Genomic DNA, 19111 nt, shown 5'->3' with positions numbered 1-19111 from the left:
CTAAGATAACAAGTGTATTAGATAACCAGTAATGCTCAGACCACTGAGATGTGTAACAAGTGCACTTGACAGTGAGGGGAAAGTCAGTGTAGTATTTAAAAGCATCTCACATGTTTATCAGTTGTGACTGTAGCCAGCTAAGTCCTACATCTCCCAGCAGCCCCTGTTCCTCTATCCCAGTAAAGAATGTGATGTAATGCTGATCTTTTGTCACATATAAGTTAATTAATATATTTTGTACATACATGCAGTGGGCTATCTGACGGCCACAATAGAAATTTGTGTCAAATACATTACACACAGTCAGTATGAAAAGCATAGTTTATTGCATTACTTATTACATTCCATTTGTAAAAGCAATAAGGCAGGACAGTGCACAGGCAGATATGTTTAATCAAAAGCTCCAGTGTAATCAGCAGAGAGAGAGAGAGAGAGAGAGAGAGGCCATGTGAGCTGTGGTGTCTGATCCACATTATCAGGTGCCCAGTAACAGTAGAGTTCACATGAACACTCCAGTGATACAGATGAGTTCCTGTCCCATCTCCTCTACAGCCAACATCTGGATTCCCTATTATTATTGCCAATTACCAACAAAAGTAAAATAAGTAAATAAAAAATATCAAAACCACCATAACTTCAAATTAAACATATAGTGACAATATGTTTGACAAATAAAAATGTTGCAAAAGAGAGTTCAGCACTCCATAGCCAATGGCAATATTAACAGCCTTGTTTATCAGATCAGTTACAGCGATTACTAGTGAAAGTAAGATAAGTATACAGAAACATATCACAACCACATAATAGTTGAAACGTATTGGCAATGCCATCACCAATAATTTGTTGAATATGAATAAAAATATGCTCTGATGCCAATAAGTTCGACAAATAACAATTTGTTTCAAAATGAGAGTTCAGCACTTCCCTCTTGCAGAGGACTCCCTGCAGCAGGTGTGTGAACTCTACCTGAGCTGCTCTACTGATACTGCAGCAGGTGTGTGAAATCTACCTGAGCTGCTCTACTGATACTGCAGCAGGTGTGTGAAATCTACCTGAGCTGCTCTACTGATACTGCAGCAGGTGTGTGAACTCTACCTGAGCTGCTATACTGTGAAGAATGCTATTAAAAATTGTCTCCTTAATTCCAAAAGGAGACACCTTTGACCGAGTAGATTCCAGTGTAGTTAAGAGCAATTAAAAACTTGAGGCTGGCTTGCGAAAGAATAGTTCTTTATTCGGGATCTAACAACAGAGTTCTGGTAGCTCTGTTGTACGCACAGCACAGCACAGTGTTGCAAAGTGAAGCCAAGGTATTGAACGAAGCAAAGATCTAGGAAACTCCTGGCTAATTATAATCCCAGAATACACATTCACGTCTGGAGTCAAATTGGAGGTGGGGAAAATGGGTATTGATATGGCCTTATTCAATTAAGATGTCTCTTGTGGGGGAATGATTAGTTAGGTACACCATTGGCTGTTGTAAGGTGACAACATTGTCTGCTTACAATAAATGTCCTGTTCCCGCCATATCTGTGGTATTAAACAAAGAACCAAGAGAACTAGAATTGCGGTTCCGAGGAACTGCAAGAGTGGGTTTGATCAGTGGCACGGAACTCGGCCTCATCCAAGGATTCCAACGGTACCTCATTTATGAAAATCGGGCACACGGATCAAAAGTTGTCTGCATTAACGCAACATCCAATAAGCTAAAACGCATAAATAACATGGTTGCTATGCTGGTTGCTATGGTGGTCGCTAGGTTGACATTACAGGGGTGGTTTCTAGGTTGTTGCTAGGGTAATTAGTTAGTTGCTAGTAAGCCATCTTAAGCTGACTGCATAAAGTGATTATTTTAAGAGATACATTTTCAAACCAGAACTGTGTATAGGTCATGGTTAAAAACGTATCAGAATCTCAGAAATAATCACGTAATGCAGCCAGTTTAAGATTTTTTAAGAAGTCAGATTTTTTAAAGGCAATCAAATTTCTGCTGACTCTCTTCTGGCTGCGGTTAAAGGCCAGCGCCTCCTGAGAGGCCTGAAGGGTCAGTTCTGAGGTTGTTGGCTGCTGGAACCGAAAAAAGGACTGCATTTTCTTAAAAGACAATGTGACTGAAGTGCGGGCAAAGTTTGCACAGAAATGTACGATTTTTCCCACCCTCATCGACCTCGTCATAAAACTTGTTTAAATGATCACACGACGTCTCCTTGCTGCTTTGTTGTCTACATCAGCATTTCTCAAACTTCTTTGACCTGAGGCCCAGTCAAGGCATACTTTGGGGTCATAGGGCCCACCTACATGAACCCACCCCCTCCTCCCAACCCCTATCAAATTGTAATGATATCACAATTGTTATTTTTATACTATATTGCCTACATGCACTTCAAAACAGTCAATGTTTAAAGTGCTAAGATTGTTTACAAAAGTTTGTGAAAGCATGCACATCAGAGTACTGCTTTACTAATGTAAAATATTACCTTACTATGCACAGAGAATCACAGGCTTAGTCCCTGCCTCAGTCATTGCAAGCGCCTCTGATTTATTAATCACCACTATGTGGATACTGTTTTTAGAATTGATTTAGATTAAGTGTTAGTATAATTTGTATTTTTGTAATTTGTATTTTAGTATATTTTTATATATTGTATTAAGTGTTAGTATAATTTGTATTTTGGTATATTTAGCATATTCTTATCTTCTACTGTCCTTACTGCTTAGTTGTGTTTTTATATTATACACTTTAATTACTCTTTCTGCTGTTAAAGAATGTGTTGTGTTGTATGTATGCTGCTGAGACCTTGAATTTCCCCTGGGGATCAATAAAGTATCTATCTATCTATCTATCTAAATATAATTAGGCCTACACTAGTTTCATTGTTTTTGCATTGTTGCATGATTGATATGCTATTTAATTACATTTCATTTGAATGCCTGAATGTAAGAATTCAGGAAACACAATACCAGCTTTTAACATTTATGTTGTTTACAAGTTTATGTAAATCACATAACACATGAACTGTTTACATCAGTGGTCTCCAACACGGTGCCCGCGGGCACCAGGTAGCCCGCGGGATGGCTATGAGGCGCCCCCAGCGCACCTTCTAAAAATAGCCAACAGGTCGCCTGCAGATCACGCTCTAAAAACACGCTCCATTGTGAAGTTTTCAATAGATATTTAAGTCTAGACCAGAACCATTTTAAGAATGTATGTAGCCATACATTTGTAACATTAAATGAATATTGGTGATACCTTACAAATTGTAGCTGCGTTACATTTTAGCCTTTGGCTCCAAATCCGTTTCCCATTCAATCTTTAAACAACAACGGAAGCGGAGCACATACACGCTGCTCGCATGCATAGACAGTAAAGGGGGGAAAAACTTGCTCGTCTGGTGTAGCCAATGGAAACATATCTTTGCAAAAGTTCTGTGGCCATTCCATGTTCGTCAAATACGGTTCTTGCATGATTGTTCAAGGACTGAAAAACAATTGCTTTAGCTCACAGGCCTTTTCTCCTCCGTAGGCTACTGCCATAATAGCGCTGAAAATGTTGTGGCATGCATGACTGGGCAGGACTGAGCATGACCTTTTTTGTCAGATCATGGAGAGATTTCAGGTGTGCAATAACTTTAAAAGGAGTTTTCATATGTTAGGGTGGTATGGGCGATTACTATTGAAATGTTAAAACCGAATTGTCCACTGAAATCAGGACTTAAACAACCCCTGAATTCATAATGGTGGGTGGGTATAAATTGGGTACAAATTGTAACCCAAATTATTAATTGCACAAAAATATTGTTGTTTTTTTTGTTAAAAAAAATTGGATTAGATTCCCCATGCAAACTTTGAAATGAACAAACTGAACAAAAATGTTGGTAGTGTTGCATAGGCTATTGATATTAAAGTTGAAAATACAGTTGCTTAATATATAAAGACTTATAGGCCTACACAATATTGATAATTTAAAAGTAAAAATCACATAGGCCTATTATTTAGGAGGACTACCCTCGCAAAAAAGAGGTGAGGGTATGTTTGTTTCAAATGGGTAGCCCTCCATATGATTTCGGGTCTTCAGGTAGCCCTCATTCCCAAAAAGGTTGGAGACCCCTGGTTTACATACTACTGATAGCCCATTACTGTACACAATAATACTGTGCCCATTTATTAACATTAAACATCAGGCGTCTTGTTTACACATTTAAACCATATTTGCACTTCGAAATTCGCTTCCAAATTGTAGTAACTACATCTACGAAGTCTAAGGAAGATATCTATGAACATACTACATGGTTAAGATACATTTTGACAGAACTACAGACTTCGTGAAAGTAGCCTAGTAGCCCTACATAAAAGGCTCCATTAACTTCATTGCAAAATCGCGGTTGGTCTGTTTACACACTAAAACCATATTTACACTTCGAAATTCGCTTCCAAATTGTAGTAACTACATCTACGAAGTCTAAGGAAGATAATCATGTAGTCTGTTCATAGATAAGATCAATTTTGACAGAACTACAGACTTCGTGAAAGTAGCCTAGTAGTCCTACATAAAAGGCTCCATATTCACTTCATTGCAAAATCGCGGTTGGTCTGTTTACACACTAAAACCATATTTACACTTCGAAATTCGCTTCCAAATTGTAGTAACTACATCTACGAAGTCTAAGGAAGATAACCTTGTAGTCTGTTCAACGATAAGATACATTTTGACAGAACTACAGACCTCGTAAAAGTAGTACCTAAAATTAGTGTGATAAATGGCCATCACGTAGCCTAAAGCATATAGCACTAGCATATGACAACAGCAAATAGCTAACGTTTACGTTAGCCTAACTTACTTATCGTTGACGTTGACCCGACACGTTTATAAGTTAGACCATAGACTGATAAGGACGTCCATCAAAATTCCGTGTGTATCCTGTGTATCTTTCGTGCTGCTATCCTGTTGCCTTTTCCCTGTTGTTCCGGCAACAAGGTTTTTACGCGATATTTGCCACATCCCAGAGAGTTGTTGTTTGGTGGGTCAGGTGACGAGCCGTCGAATCACAGCACAGCACCCAGAATGCATTGCAACACACCGTCTAGAAGGGACTCAGCGTTAGGTCGGCTTTAAATAGCATACAGAACCTATGGTAATATAACGTTGTCTGTAAGCTCCACAGATCGTGGCAAGACAATTGAATTGATTGTGGACTTCTTGCTGGGCAACGATGAGTAACTTCATTAGTAATGCTGCATGGATATGCATGATATCTGTATGAAAGTGTGTTTCTCAATGTAATAATCTATACAACTGTACATATGACTAAGTTCAAATGGAGCTAGCTGGGTATAGGACTGGGCTGAATGGATTGGTAAAATACAGTATTTATTTATTTTTTTAATGACCTATATGAACATGGTTTGGCTTTAAAAAAAAGAGGAGACAGCTTTTTTTACATGACCTTTACACTTAGTGCTGGCAAGGCATTGAACTGGGCTGAATGGATTTGGAAAATATATATATATATATTTTTTAATGACCTGTATCAACATGGTTTGGCTTTAAAAAAAAGATGAGACAGCGCTTCGCGCTGTCTCATCTTTTTTTACATTACCTTTACACTTAGTGCTGGCAAGGCATTGAACTGGGCTTCATTCAAGGATTCCAACGGTACCTCATTCATGAAAATCGGACATACTGGTCAAAAGTTACATGCACACACCTTCATATACACAGACAGCCCAGCCCAGCCCATTAGACATTGCCAGATGGCTTAGAACTCTGCCAGGTGCAAGTAATCAACTCTAGCAGCAGAGCTCTACCAGGTGCAAGTAATGAGGTGCTGTGATGTCATAAAGCCCCAGCATTCCGCCATTGATTTCAATGGGGCCCAAAAACGCCGAAAAACGGGAATACCGCGAAAACGACAAGGGCCAGCGACACGAAAGCAACAAGCAAGTTACACCGGTTCGGGCCTGAATTTTTGGAGTTCGAACCGCGTCGATAGCTCAAACGGTCTAGGAGCAGTAGTTCGGCCAAAAAGTGGGCTTATAGGAAGATATAATAATAATAATAACTAGAATTGCGGTTCCGAGGAACTGCAAGAGTGGGTTTGATCAGGGGCATGGAACTCAGCCTTATCCAAGGATTCCAACGGTACCTCATTTATGAAAATCGGACATACGGGTCAAAAGTTACATGCACACACCTTCATATACACAGACAGCCCAGCCCAGCCCATTATAGCTCTGCCAGGTGGCTTAGAACTCTTCCAGGTGCAAGCTTAAGCAATTAGAGCTGTGATGTCACAATCGAAATTTGAATTCTGAACATTCCGCCATTCATTTCAATGGGCCCAAAAAACGCAGAAAAACGTGAATACCGCGAAAACGACAAGGGCCAGCGACACGAAATCAACAAGCAAGTTACACCGGTTCGGGCCTGAATTTTTGGAGTTCGAACCGCGTCGATAGCTCAAACGGTCTAGGAGCAGTAGTTCGGCCAAAAAGTGGGTGAACAGGAATAATAAATAATAATAATAACTAGAATTGCGGTTCCGAGGAACTGCAAGAGTGGGTTTGATCAGGGGCATGGAACTCGGCCTCATCCAAGGATTCCAACGGTACCTCATTTATGAAAATCGGACATACGGGTCAAAAGTTACATGCACACACCTTCATATACACAGACAGCCCAGCCCAGCCCATTAGAGCTCTGCCAGGTGGCTTAGAACTCTTCCAGGTGCAAGCTTAAGCAATTAGAGCTGTGATGTCACAATCGAAATTTGAATTCTGAACATTCCGCCATTCATTTCAATGGGCCCAAAAAACGCAGAAAAACGGGAATACCGCGAAAACGACAAGGGCCAGCGACACGAAATTAACAAGCAAGTTACACCGGTTCGGGCCTGAATTTTTGGAGTTCGAACCGCGTCGATAGCTCAAACGGTCTAGGAGCAGTAGTTCGGCCAAAAAGTGGGTGAATAGGAAGATATAATAATAATAATAAGAAAACTTAAGAAGAACAATAGTGGGCTTGCTCCGCAAGCCCACAGCATGGCAAAGCCATGCTGTGGTCTTGCTGGATCAAACCCACTAATAATAATAAGAAAACTTAAGAAGAACAATAGTGGGCTTGCTCCGCAAGCCCACAGCATGGCAAAGCCATGCTGTGGGCTTGCTGGATCGATCAAACCCACTAATAAGAAAACTTAAGAAGAACAATAGTGGGCTTGCTCCGCAAGCCCACAGCATGGCTTTCAGCCATGCTGTGGGCTTGCTGGATCAAACCCACTAATAACATACAAAAAACACTAAAATCTAACAATCGTTACTGCAGCCTTCACTGGTAAAATCCTCAGAGATAAGTATGTGTACAAGTATGGAAACAGTTTCTCAGTGAAAGTGTGTGTGAAAGTGTGTAAGTGTGTGTTATTATCAGGGTCAGAGAATGAGAGCTTTCCTCTGTCCCAGTCCAGCTGCACTCTGATCCTCTGGGGTTTCTGCTTCACGGTGATGGTAGAGTCCGGCTGGGATGGGGAGAGTGCTGTGTATTTACCATCATTATGACACACACTCCAGACTCTACTGCTGATGGAATCCCATCCCTTCCTCTCCCCAGACTCTGTCTGCACTCCCACGAACCAGACATTACCATCTCCAACCTCCACATCCCAGCAGTGAGTCCCTGAGTAAAAGCCCTCAGAGCCCAGGACACAGGCATGCTTATCAAATCTCTCTGGGTTATCAGGAAGCTGCTGCACTCCACCACCCCATCTCACACTGGTCAGATCCTCAGACAGGATGAGTTGTGGGTGTGCAGTGTTGGGGTCCAGAATCACAGGAGCTGCAGAGACAAAACATGAGAATTCAGTGGTGATAACTGATGTTTCTACTTCACTCCTTTGAAATGGTGTGTGTGTGTGTGTGTGTGTGTGATTATGTATGAGTGTATGCCTGTAAATTTGACTGTCTAATTGTGCCCCTTTTTTTGTAATTACTAAACTAAGTGATGAATGCTATTTCCTTAACAGCTCATTTGGTAAAATCGCTCCAGGGCAATTCCATGCAAAGGTCTTCCTTACCATGGAAAAAAAGTTGTGCATACGCAAATAGAACTGTTGTTAAAATCTTCATTTAGGTCTATATTTTATTGTTTGTAACTGATCTGATTGAATTTTGAAAGTAATTGTAGTGAATAATTACTTAATATTAATCTTAGACTGGCGAACTTCAGGAAAACTCAGGAATCAGGTTTATTCTGTTACAAGCTGAGAGGGTACAAAAAAGGTCTACGCTCTATGTAGGCCTATCCCAGGCCTGAAAGGCCTAGGTTGGCCTGTAGCCAACTCCTCTCTTCCGCTCTACATCCTTAGTCTGACAATCCAAAATCCGAATCTCACAAACATTGCAGTTTAGTTACTTTTAAATGGTTTAAACAAAGAACAAAATGGCGCCAAGAACAAGCCCACTTGATTGGTTCTACAGTTGGTATCAGACACACCTACTCACACCCACTTCACACCTATGAATTCTTGTCAGAATAGCATGAGGAGAGATATCTTATATATCAGAAATATCACTTATAGAATGTTCCAAACATTCTCACAATCACATCATTACAATCCTTGTAATGAGACTATCAAAATGATACCAGACATGAATACATTTACATTTCATGATACATGGATACATTATATCAAGGAAGCATCCTTTGTCTTGTGTAAGTGATAGGCCTTAAACCAGCACATTAGCATTCCATTGGGGGAGGGGATAGTGTCTTTGTTTAAAACCAAGATGGGTTACATGGCTAACTAAAAGTAGTCTTGAAGTTAAATTATTATCCATTTTAACCATACATTTTATTGCTATCAATTCCCCCTTTTCAAGTCTGAATGACTTGAAGTTTAAAATAAGTTTCCATAACATGAGCCTTCTTGAACAATTTTACAAATTTTTTTTTTGTTGTTTTTTTTTTTTTATAAAGTCCATAATCAGTCCATAATCAATGTAAGTGTGTGCGTGAGCAAGGAAAGCAGCGTTCAGCATACATCCCTTCTTGCGTTTCTCTTCCGTTGAAGAAGGGTCCTCTTATGAAACTTGAATGTGTCTGCATTGTTTCAGTGTAAGTGTATGCGAGTGCAAAGGGTGTGCATGCAGGCCGCGTTCGGCGTGCACCCTTGTGTCAGTCCAAACAGTCCATGAACAATGGGCCATGAGTGTCTTTGATGATGCGGAGTGCGATGCTGCTTTCGGCACCCCCTTTCGTTGCTTTCAGTCAGTCCAGTTTTGTTGCTTCCAGAGTCATGGCAGTTGCTTCTGCCACTGGTTCCGTTGGACCTGTGGTTCCTGAGCCTCGTCCAGTTTCGTCTCATGACATGGCCTAGCCCCGACCGCTGCTGCTGGCTGTACCTGAGCCCAGGGCAGAGTTGTCTGGTCCATCAATCTCGTCCAGTGGCATGGCCTGGTCTCCACGGCTGCTGCTCTGGCGTGGTAGCTGAGCCTGGTTGGTGGAGCCATTCGCCATCTTGAAAGGATCTTCTGATATGTTTGCTTAGTGGTAGTCGAAGACAAAGGCATGTCACACCTCCCTTTGTCCCTTCTGGCATGAAAGAGATTCTGGAGAGTGGATTCACAACAACTTTGAGAGACATTAGCATGAGTGTAAACAGAGTCAAACAGTGTCTAGTGAATGCAGATTCACAAGTCAACAACAGTATGCTAATGTATTCAGTTTCTCAATTGGAGACAGTCACACCTACAGTATGGGTCTTCTAACATAGCAGGGCTATTTATCTCCAAACAGAGACTACACATTTGCATCTATTGGCAAAAGGCCAATATAAAGAAAATAAATAAACTTTGGTTAAGTTTAGATGTTTAAAAGAAAAATAATCCACAGACTCACGTGGGTAGGGTACCCATGCATGTCTTTTAAAGAGATTTTGCATTAGAAGTGAGGGTCAGTAAAACAAAACAGTAGGCATTTAAAAAATGACCATTTGAGCAATAAAACCAGTAAACTTAGATGGTATTTCAAGTCAATACCATCTATCTCCCCCTTTTTATAGTTTCTTAACTATAACAGATTGTGATCCCAATATGAATGAAGAAAAGAAAATACACCACTAAAAACAAATAAAAAGTAATTTCAAACATAAAGAAACTCAAGTTGTGGGTATGAATCCATTCAATTGAACATTTGCCCACATCAAACAAGGCGTAAACATGTAGCAAACATTTCCCATTGGCATACAAGCAAAAATAAAAAAATATGTCTTAACAAAATGTGTCCCTTAAAAGATAAATTAAATGAAAGAAAGAAAATGGTTGAAATCAACAATGGTTTCCCATTATCACTCCTCTTAGGTTCATATCTCCCCAGTGAAGTTCCTTTTGTGTCCATGGGGGAGAAGCTGGGGGGTTGGTTATAGAATACAGTGCTGCTAGAACAAAGGCAGTGAGATAAGATAGCAAAAGGTGTGAAAACTTTTGACGCAAGAAAACAAAGAAGGACTTGAAACAAAAAATGGAAACAAACACATATAACGAAATAAACAAATTTCACACACACAGGGCCGGCCCACACGCGCATTCATTCATACTGGACACACAGACACACACAGCTCCATGGAGCTGGAGGACAACTTTAAACGGGCTGCAGGAAGAATTTCCTGCTTAAAAGAACAAAAGAAGTTTAGTCAAGCCTTTTCAGTTAGCTCATATTAGCTCACAGACATCTAGACGCCCCTAGCGGCAGCTAGTTAGCTCAGGCGTACTTAAAAGAGGCCTAACCATGCTCTCTTGAGCTTAGGCCTATGCTGTTTGAGCTTATGCTGTTTGCACACTTGAAAAAGATTACGACAAAAATCCTGGATTCAGATGTAAAACAAAACACCACATCTATTCAAAAACAAAACAAGACTAGTGTTGGCTTAACACTTTGGATTCTAGCCGCTCATACGCTCTTGGTGATAAAAACAAAAACAGCAGTGCCAAGTTCTGTCTAATATTCTGTTTTGGTAATGAAGGAATAAAAATGTTCTGTAAACAAAGAGGGGCATAAGCTACGTAGCTTCTTAGGACCTGACGTCCCTAAAACCGCGGAAAATAGATCGCTCACTATACCACAGTGATTAATATTGAGTTGCCTAGCACACTCGCGAATCTATTTACTCTTTATATCCAATAAAGAGGCTCTCTTCTGGATTGGGCTTCATAGAAGCTATTGTAATCCAGCACAAATAGGGCCATTTACAAAATATGGATTAATTCGTCTTGTGCGACGTTTTGCCAAAATCGGGGAAGCACAAATTTATGTCCACTATTAAATTACGGTTTTGCCAAAATATTGCCAAAATCGGGGAAGCACAATTTTGTGTCCACTATTAAGTTACGGTTTTGCCAAAATGTCTACTCACTCAGAATGCCTTTTCCGATATCTTAACGCCCGTTCCAAACTGTGGTTAGCAGGAACCGCCCGGGTTTACAGATCCACCTTCGTTCATCACCAAAGAAGAAATGCAGATAAAAAGCGTCCTTAACTTGGGAGCTGTCACCAGAGCGATGAGAAAAAGAAAAAAAAAACTGCGGCGTCTTAGAATCAGCGACAAAAGTATATTATCTCTGCGGTTGGAACCTCCATGAAAGTAATTGTAGGTGAATAATTACTTAAAATTAATCTTAGACTGGCGAACTTCAGGAAAAACTCAGGAATCAAGTTTATTCTATTACAGGCAAAGAGGGTACAAAAAAGGTCTATCTAGGCCAACCTAGGCCTTTTAGGCCTGGGCTAGGCCTACATAGACCTTTTTTGTACCCTCTTTGCCTGTAATAGAATAAACTTGATTCCTGAGTTTTTCCTGAAGTTCACCAGTCTAAGATTAATTTTAAGTAATTATTCACCTACAATTACTTTCAATTTGATGGAGAATTACACTCTTTTTACATCATAAATATGGTGTGCAACCATACAAAAACAACATTTTTCACATGGTAATATTATACATATTTAAAAAGTGCATAAATGGACCCAAGGTTCAAACAAATTGTGTCATTTGACAAATTCCAGAATTCTATGCTAAGCTTGCCTTTAAGAGCACGACTCCTTACATTTGTAAGGCTTTTGTTTTTAAGTCAGCAAGTTCCATGGCCATGTCACATCCATAACGTTTTATAGGAAAAGTTTATGCTACACATACAGTGTTGATGCGACAATGTCCATTATTGTCTGTGCAAAGCTGATTTATATCAATGTAAAGTGTGATGGCCAAATTGTGCCCCTTTCTTACTTTTAAAACCTTTAATGGTGCGTTATGGATGTGACATTATGGATGTTACATAATGTGAATTTACAAGACTGGAGACTTTATTATACCTCAAAGCCGATAAAACATCTGTTCTGGTGGCATGTCAGTTTCAACGCATTTCACCTTAGTGTTTACAATTGACATTTCAAAGATTATTAGGTTGATCAAAACCACAGGGAGGCATTGCCTAACCGTTAGCAAAACAAACATAATATTAAAATACCTCCACTGATAAGCCTAGCCATAGCCTATTTTCAAGTGGCCTAATAACGAAAATCTGAGCGTTTATCTTCCTCTAACTGTCATACTGTTGTTGTACAGTAACTGGATTATCGTGTTAGCTGGTGAAGATGGCTGACTTTGCAGCTGGAGTTAACATAGCAACCTCCTTCTGTTGCAGATCTGTTCAGCCTGCCGTTCACGTCTGCTTAACACAGTTTAATTTTAAATGTGACGCGATATGCCAGCATTTGAAGTGTCAGGTCCTCTGTAGCTAATACCCAAAATATATAAATACATATTTTGTCATCTTGGGTGCAACGGTTCAGGTGGGCTAGTTATTTAGGGGAGTGGACACCAAGTTTCATGTTCCCTGGTGTTTCAGTAACCCGGGAATCACTGACCAAAATTGATGACGGTAAAATAAAAAAAATACATTTCTTTTTTATATTTTAAATGACTTGTTGCCCTGATTCTTCCTGTGGATCTTAGTGGGCACTGAGGAAGTAATAATTTCATCGCTAGTTTTTCATGATTACTATTTCAATTGTTTCATATCAAAATTCACTACTTAATTATGTGTTTTATGTAGTTTGTCGAGGACTGGTTCAGACATGTCACATCCATAATGTGAAAATGTCACATCCATAACGCCAGTTTTTCCTACATATTGCATTACGAAAATGACGCATAGTTTCAAAAACACACTTTTTGTGTTCATTCAAGTCTCCTTCATGCTACTTATATCATAGTTTCAGCAGTTTCCTTCAAAATTCACAGAGTTTGTAGAAAACCTGTAATCTCTCACAAAAGTGTGTCCATTTCATGTCACATCCATAACGCTGATAAAATGCCTTGTATTCTATAGGATGAAATTGAGTATATGAAATTTGAGGATTTCTCAGTATTCAGAGGACAGAGGTTACATTAAAAGTTATGCAAATTAATTAACTGATACTAATTTTGCCCCTACTCTAAGGCATTTTGTTTACCAATATGAGTCCAATTGTCACATCCATAACGCTGGAACTGCCCTCCATTGTGATGACGTCATCAGCCACAGAAATGGTAGAAATCTCCCTTCGTCCAGCAGCTATAGTTTCAGGCTGCAGTGATCTGCAGATTACTACAGTTGACCTCAAGGTCTGAACTTCAGGTAGAAGTAGTTGACAGCTTGACAGTAAATATGGTCGTTAAGACTCAAGTTGATGCTGAACCAAACTACCAATCTACTTACCTTAAATTTAACAGCCAGATTAAATCTGTGGTAAAATCAAGCTTTTTCCAGTTGAGGCAGCTGGCAAAAATTAAACCAGTCCTTCAAAAACAGCACTTTGAAACAGCAATCCACGCCTTTGTGACCACCCGGCTGGATTACTGCAATGCACTTTATATGGGGGTTAGCGGGTCCTCCGTTGCTCGTCTGCAACTGGTACAAAATGCTGCTGCTCGTCTTTTAACTAGTACACGAAAGTATGAGCACATTTCACCTATTTTAGCCTCACTCCACTGGTTGCCTGTCCATTTTAGAATTCATTTTAAAACTCTTTTATTTGCTTTTAAAGCCGTGCATGGGCTTGCCCCACCTTACCTTTCTGAGCTGCTCCACCCATACACTCCCAGCCGCTGTCTCAGGTCAGCTGACCAGCTGCTCCTGACAGAGCCCAGAGCCAGGCTAAAATGTAGAGGGGAACGAGCTTTTGCCGTTGCAGCTCCAAAACTATGGAACAATCTACCCCTTCACATCAGACAGGCCCCCTCACTGTCTCTTTTTAAGTCCCATCTAAAAACTCACCTCTTTTCTCTGGCTTTTAACCCCAGGTAGTGTGTTGATGGTATGTAGATGTGTTATGTGGGCAGTATACTTTATTTATTCTATTTTATTTTATTTATTGGATTTGAGTTGGTTTTTAATCTCTTTTTACTTTTATTTTAGTTTTTATGTCTTCTTACTTGTATTTATTTTTACATTTATCTTTTAAATTGTAATACTTTATCCTATTATTGTGCTTCTGTGGTGTCTTGTGTGTTTCTTATCTTGCTGTACAGCACTTTGGGAACCTTGTGTTTGTTTAAACTGTGCTATATAAATAAAGTGGATTGGATTGGATTGGATTACACTAACCAATGGGCCAAACAGAGTGAGAATCAACACTATTCAACTACATGTTCTGTATAGCGGTACATAATATTACTGCCACTCAGTGCTGCATTGTGCGTGTCTGTGCATGTATGTGTGTGTGTGTGTGTGTGTGTGTGCATGTGTGTGTGTGTGTATGTATGTGTGCATGTGTGTGTGTATGTGTGTGTGTGTGTGCCTAGCATGTGTGTGTGAGGATATCTATGAGTATGTGTGTGTGTGTGTGTGTGTGTGTGTGAGTCTGCTGTATTTATATGTGCGCATATTTGTGTCTGTGTGTGTATGCATATTTGTGTCTGTGTGTGTATGTGTATGTGTGTGTGTGTTTGTGTGTGTGAGCCTGCCATATTTATGTGTGTGACGGTCTATGAGTATGTGTGTGTGTGTGTGTGCGTGTGTGTGTGTGGGACGGTATATGAGTGTCTGTGTATCAGCCCTGAGTGTGTTATAATATAGCATAATTGTGTTTGTGTGTGTGTGCATATTTGTGTGTGTGTAAGGGTATGTGAACTCACTGTATTGAACCACACCCTGCATCTTCTCCCAGACTCTGAACTTCAGGTTAGCCAGGTGCTTTGCTACATTGATCAGAGCTCCTGAAACCCTCTCTGGATCCTGCAGTGTGCACTGGGCTCTGGAATAACATTCAGGAGTCAATGCTGCTGTGGGTTTGGGTTCAGAACCACAGAGAAGAGAGAGACAGGAGGCAGATCACTCACCTTTCCACTGTGCTCTTGTAGTTCTGTAAAACAGAGGGTGAAATGAGGTAGACCTTATCAGTAGGAAACGTGTGTGTGTTCTGACTTCAGTTCTACACTCACCAAAGTGCATCTTTTGTTTGAAACAAGCAAAACTTTACAAGTACCAACCTGTAGAAATGAGATGTCATCATATCTCATCTCCTCCTCTATGGCTCTGATTGAGTCTGAAAGAGATGAGATCTCTCTGCTCATCTTCTCAATCTTCTCCTTCATCATCTGTCTCTTCTGCTCCTCTTCCTCCCTCAGTGCAGCTATCCTGGCTGCCTCTTCATCTCGTAGAAACTGGTGCAGCTTCTCAAACTCCTGCTTGATCTGCCTCTCTGTGTGTTGGGTCTGGACCTGCAGGCCACACATCACCACATGATGGTGTCTCACACTTGGGATCTGTGTATGTTGGTTATGTTGTTATCACTATTAGAGGAGGGGGCATCACTCTTACTGTAATGTGTTGGGCAGTTTCATCACAGGTTTCTTTAGCCTTTTTAAAGGTGACCAGCTTGTTCAGTAAGGGCAGCAGTTTGACCTTCAGTTCTTCCTGGAATGGCATCAGCATTTATACAGTGTTATTCGGGGTTGGTATGGAAAACATACTACATGGTGTGGGTGTGTGTGCGTTTGAGTGGGAGAGGAAGAGAATAGAAAAGGAGAGGAAGTAGAAGAGAGAGAGAAACACAGAGGGAAGGAATGAAAATATAGACGAATAAAGTTAACTGACTCTTACAAATTAACCTTCAATATACACTCCAGTTAGAATTAAAAATATTATATAGTAATGTTGATGTCCTATGCCCAATGCAATGTCCCAATTGATGGAGGATTTTCCCCCTGTACTTTCATATCATTAATTGCTTAATAATGTAGCATAATGGTGATTCATTTAAGAGACATCTGTGTCACCTGACATTCTGTGAATGATTCTGAGGGGCTCAGAATTAAGCAATTGAGGGATTGTCCAGTGCTCTCCCATGTCCACATCCATGGATGAGATGCCCTTCAGCAACCCCCAACTGCTCCCCTAGTGTACTGTATGTGTGTCTGTGTAGGAAGAATTTCCTTTGGGATGAAATAAAGTAACTATAATTAGGTGGGTCTTGTGTCATATTTTCCTATATGCCTACACGGTACCATTTGTTTAGTTATACATCTCATGCCATTTCAGAAATACTATCATATTCTTCATAAGCATACCCAAATACATCAGACGTCACAAATGTCTTATAAAATATGTATTTCCCACCTTGCAAAGTGGAAAATACATACAGTATAAAATGCTCACTCTGAACTCAACGTTCATATCATGATCAAGGTGGTTTAACCAGCATTCAAGAGAATATCATACATGTTTTAAGATGTGTCTTATACTGTATGCAACCCTATTGGAAGGAGACCATGCAAGATGGTGCAAAAGTTGGTCTTTCAGTAAATAATAAAAGGTTTGTTGTGTCTTATACGACCACAGCTGATGGAGGCTGATTCCCCCTGTACCTAGTTACATCATTAGTAACACAATGGTCATAACCCATGAATTCAGATTTATACTTGTAAAAGACATCAGTTTAAAAGTCGCATCTTACAATCTGAGAAAGATTCTGACAGGTTTAAACTGGAGGGATAAAACAGCTTGTCATGTAGTGACAGCAGTTCTGTCTGTCTGTTTTGACTGCCTTGTGCGCTGCTGTCTAATGTCAGTTTCACTAGTTCACCCATTGGGATGCTTGATATTGAGCGCTGAGAATAAGCATGTTTGGCTTGGTAGCTGGATACCAGAGAAATGGAGAAGAATCGGAAGGTGACAGGAGGCTTTGCAACAGATGGGTAAGAAGAGTTTACATCTCTTAGAAACAGAAGTGGGGTGAGTGATGACTGTCAATCATCCCTATGGGCTCCCGAACTTCATTTAGAAAGCATCATTAAATTGATGGGGATGATCTTGTTTATACATAACATTTATACCTATAATGAAAAGTGGGTCTTGCTGTCATATTGTCCTTTATGTCTACACAGTATCATTGTTTGATTGTCAATATCATGCCATTTCATGAATACTAACTACTGAAATACACTCCTCATTAACATTTGACAAATTACTACATTTTTATTAATTATTACTAGAATTACATTATTTGTTCCATACGTCTTATAAAATGCATGTTTACCCCCTTGCGACTTAATTATTACCACATTCTATGCATAAGTGTTGGTTCTGTACAGTAAATGCAGTATAATGGAAAGGAGATCATCCAAGAAGGTGCAAAGTTTAAGAAGAAAGATGAGACATGGTGACACCTGCAGGTTCAGAGAGAGTACTACAGCAAGCAAAGGGAAACGCATGTAAAAACATGAGATGTGTGTGTAGCATGAGCTCTTTGCTGAGATAATTAGCCAGTGCAGTGTTATAGCAGTACAAAAACACATAGGAAATTGTACCTTACGCTCCAGTGCTGCTTCACTGATGGGACTGAAGTTGTGGTTTTTGTGGAGTTTAGAGTCTCGACACACCAAACACACAAGCTGCTTATCATCTTCACAGAAGAGCTTGAGTTTTGAACGGTGTAAACTGCAGAATGGTTCTCGTTGACTTTGTGTCCCCTTTGAGAAACTCTCACACAGGTTCTTTAGAACCAGGTTGACAGGATAGATGTTCTTAGAGCACCTTCTCCTGCAGACTGGACACTCACTGGATCCTTTGGTCTCCCAGAAAGTCTTCAGGCAGCCTTTACATATGCTGTGGGTGCAGGTGAGAAGAACAGGATCCGTGTAGATATCACAGCACACAGGACAGGAGAAATCCTCTTCTGAGAAAGACATGGACGCCATTTCTCTAATAGTTGCAGTTGTTCTACACTGTTTCCTGTTTTATAATCTCTACTTTCACTTACACTTTCACTGTTCTGAAAACTTGCCACAGCCTGAGACAGAATCCTGACTGAAATGAATCCTGATATGTCAACACAACTCTCCAGCAGAAGTTTCCAGTATTCTTAAATGTTGTTTAAAAATACCACTAATTTATACCTTTTTGTCTACAATATCATATGCTGCATTGCAACTGAACAGCAAAACGTGTCTCAAGTTCACTTCCTCATTCAGATGGGAGGGACTCATGAAAAGCAGTTCAGTCATTTAACCCTTTATGACTTCATCCACCTCTTGCCTTGTGGGACAAAGCATGCTCTATCATTCATTTCTGACCAAGTATTTGTTTTGCATAGACAGACACTGAATTATGTTTTTGATGTCGAAGGCTTATTCCATGAATTTGTCTCATGCCATATGTTTAACAAGAATCTATTAATGAAGTGAGAAATATTTGATTACTGTATATCTAACTATCTATCTGTCTGTCTGTTCTTGGCTGCTTGTTTTTTATAGCACCATTGGTGGGTATGTTACTGAGGACCCGAGTGCATAGTGTTGAGTGTTAGGGTGCAGAATGTGAAAGATATCAGATCAGACAGGGCTGCTGCTCCTAGAACTTGCAGTGTTGTCACTTAACCCTAATACACATTCACTTCTTGTTTCAGAGGGCGAAAAGAATAATGTAAATGTCACATAGACAAAACATATAGCATGCAACACTTTTCTGGATGAATGTATGGATGCTGTAGATTGTGCTGTAGATTGCTGTAGATTATGAGTGTCTCATGGCAACAAGGCAGGAGGTCAGTACAGAGATCAACAAAGATCAGCAGTAGAAGAGA

At 40.1% G+C, this 19111-nt stretch overlaps 2 protein-coding genes across 4 annotated transcripts in view; both read right to left on the bottom strand.

The window, feature by feature from the left end:
* Positions 1-303: 303 nt before the first annotated feature.
* LOC143100708 (E3 ubiquitin-protein ligase TRIM35-like) overlaps positions 304-19111 on the bottom strand; it is a 39721-nt gene continuing 20913 nt past the window's right edge. The window contains exon 7 of the mRNA XM_076264120.1: positions 304-1095. The gene's annotated coding sequence lies outside the window, so the exon portion shown is untranslated. The remainder of the gene's footprint in view (positions 1096-19111) is intronic.
* LOC143100711 (zinc-binding protein A33-like) lies at positions 7284-18513 on the bottom strand. Of its 3 annotated transcripts, XR_012981926.1 has the most exons (7): positions 17838-18513; positions 15850-15945; positions 15519-15749; positions 15369-15391; positions 14629-15283; positions 13502-13746; positions 7749-7828 (listed from the first exon to the last, which is right to left on the bottom strand). XR_012981926.1 is itself a non-coding variant. In XM_076264123.1 (6 exons), exons 1-6 carry the CDS (start codon positions 18225-18227, stop codon positions 7296-7298), a joined length of 1392 nt encoding a protein of 463 aa, XP_076120238.1. In that variant the 5' UTR covers positions 18228-18512; the 3' UTR covers positions 7284-7295. The 3 variants fall into 3 exon arrangements, 1 of the variants encoding a protein (XP_076120238.1); XM_076264123.1 differs by lacking the exon at positions 13502-13746 and having other exon boundaries at positions 7284-7828; positions 15165-15283; positions 17838-18512; XR_012981925.1 differs by lacking the exon at positions 7749-7828 and having other exon boundaries at positions 11879-13746.

The sequence above is a fragment of the Alosa pseudoharengus genome, unplaced genomic scaffold, assembly GCF_046254945.1.
Source record: "Alosa pseudoharengus isolate Yale_2024_CS ecotype anadromous, Long Island Sound unplaced genomic scaffold, YU_APseudo_1.1 YU_APseudo_1.1_scf_3, whole genome shotgun sequence".
Lineage (NCBI taxonomy): Eukaryota > Metazoa > Chordata > Actinopteri > Clupeiformes > Clupeidae > Alosa > Alosa pseudoharengus.
The sequence above is the reverse complement of the archived record's forward strand: the minus strand, read 5'-3'. Positions and strand labels throughout refer to the sequence as shown.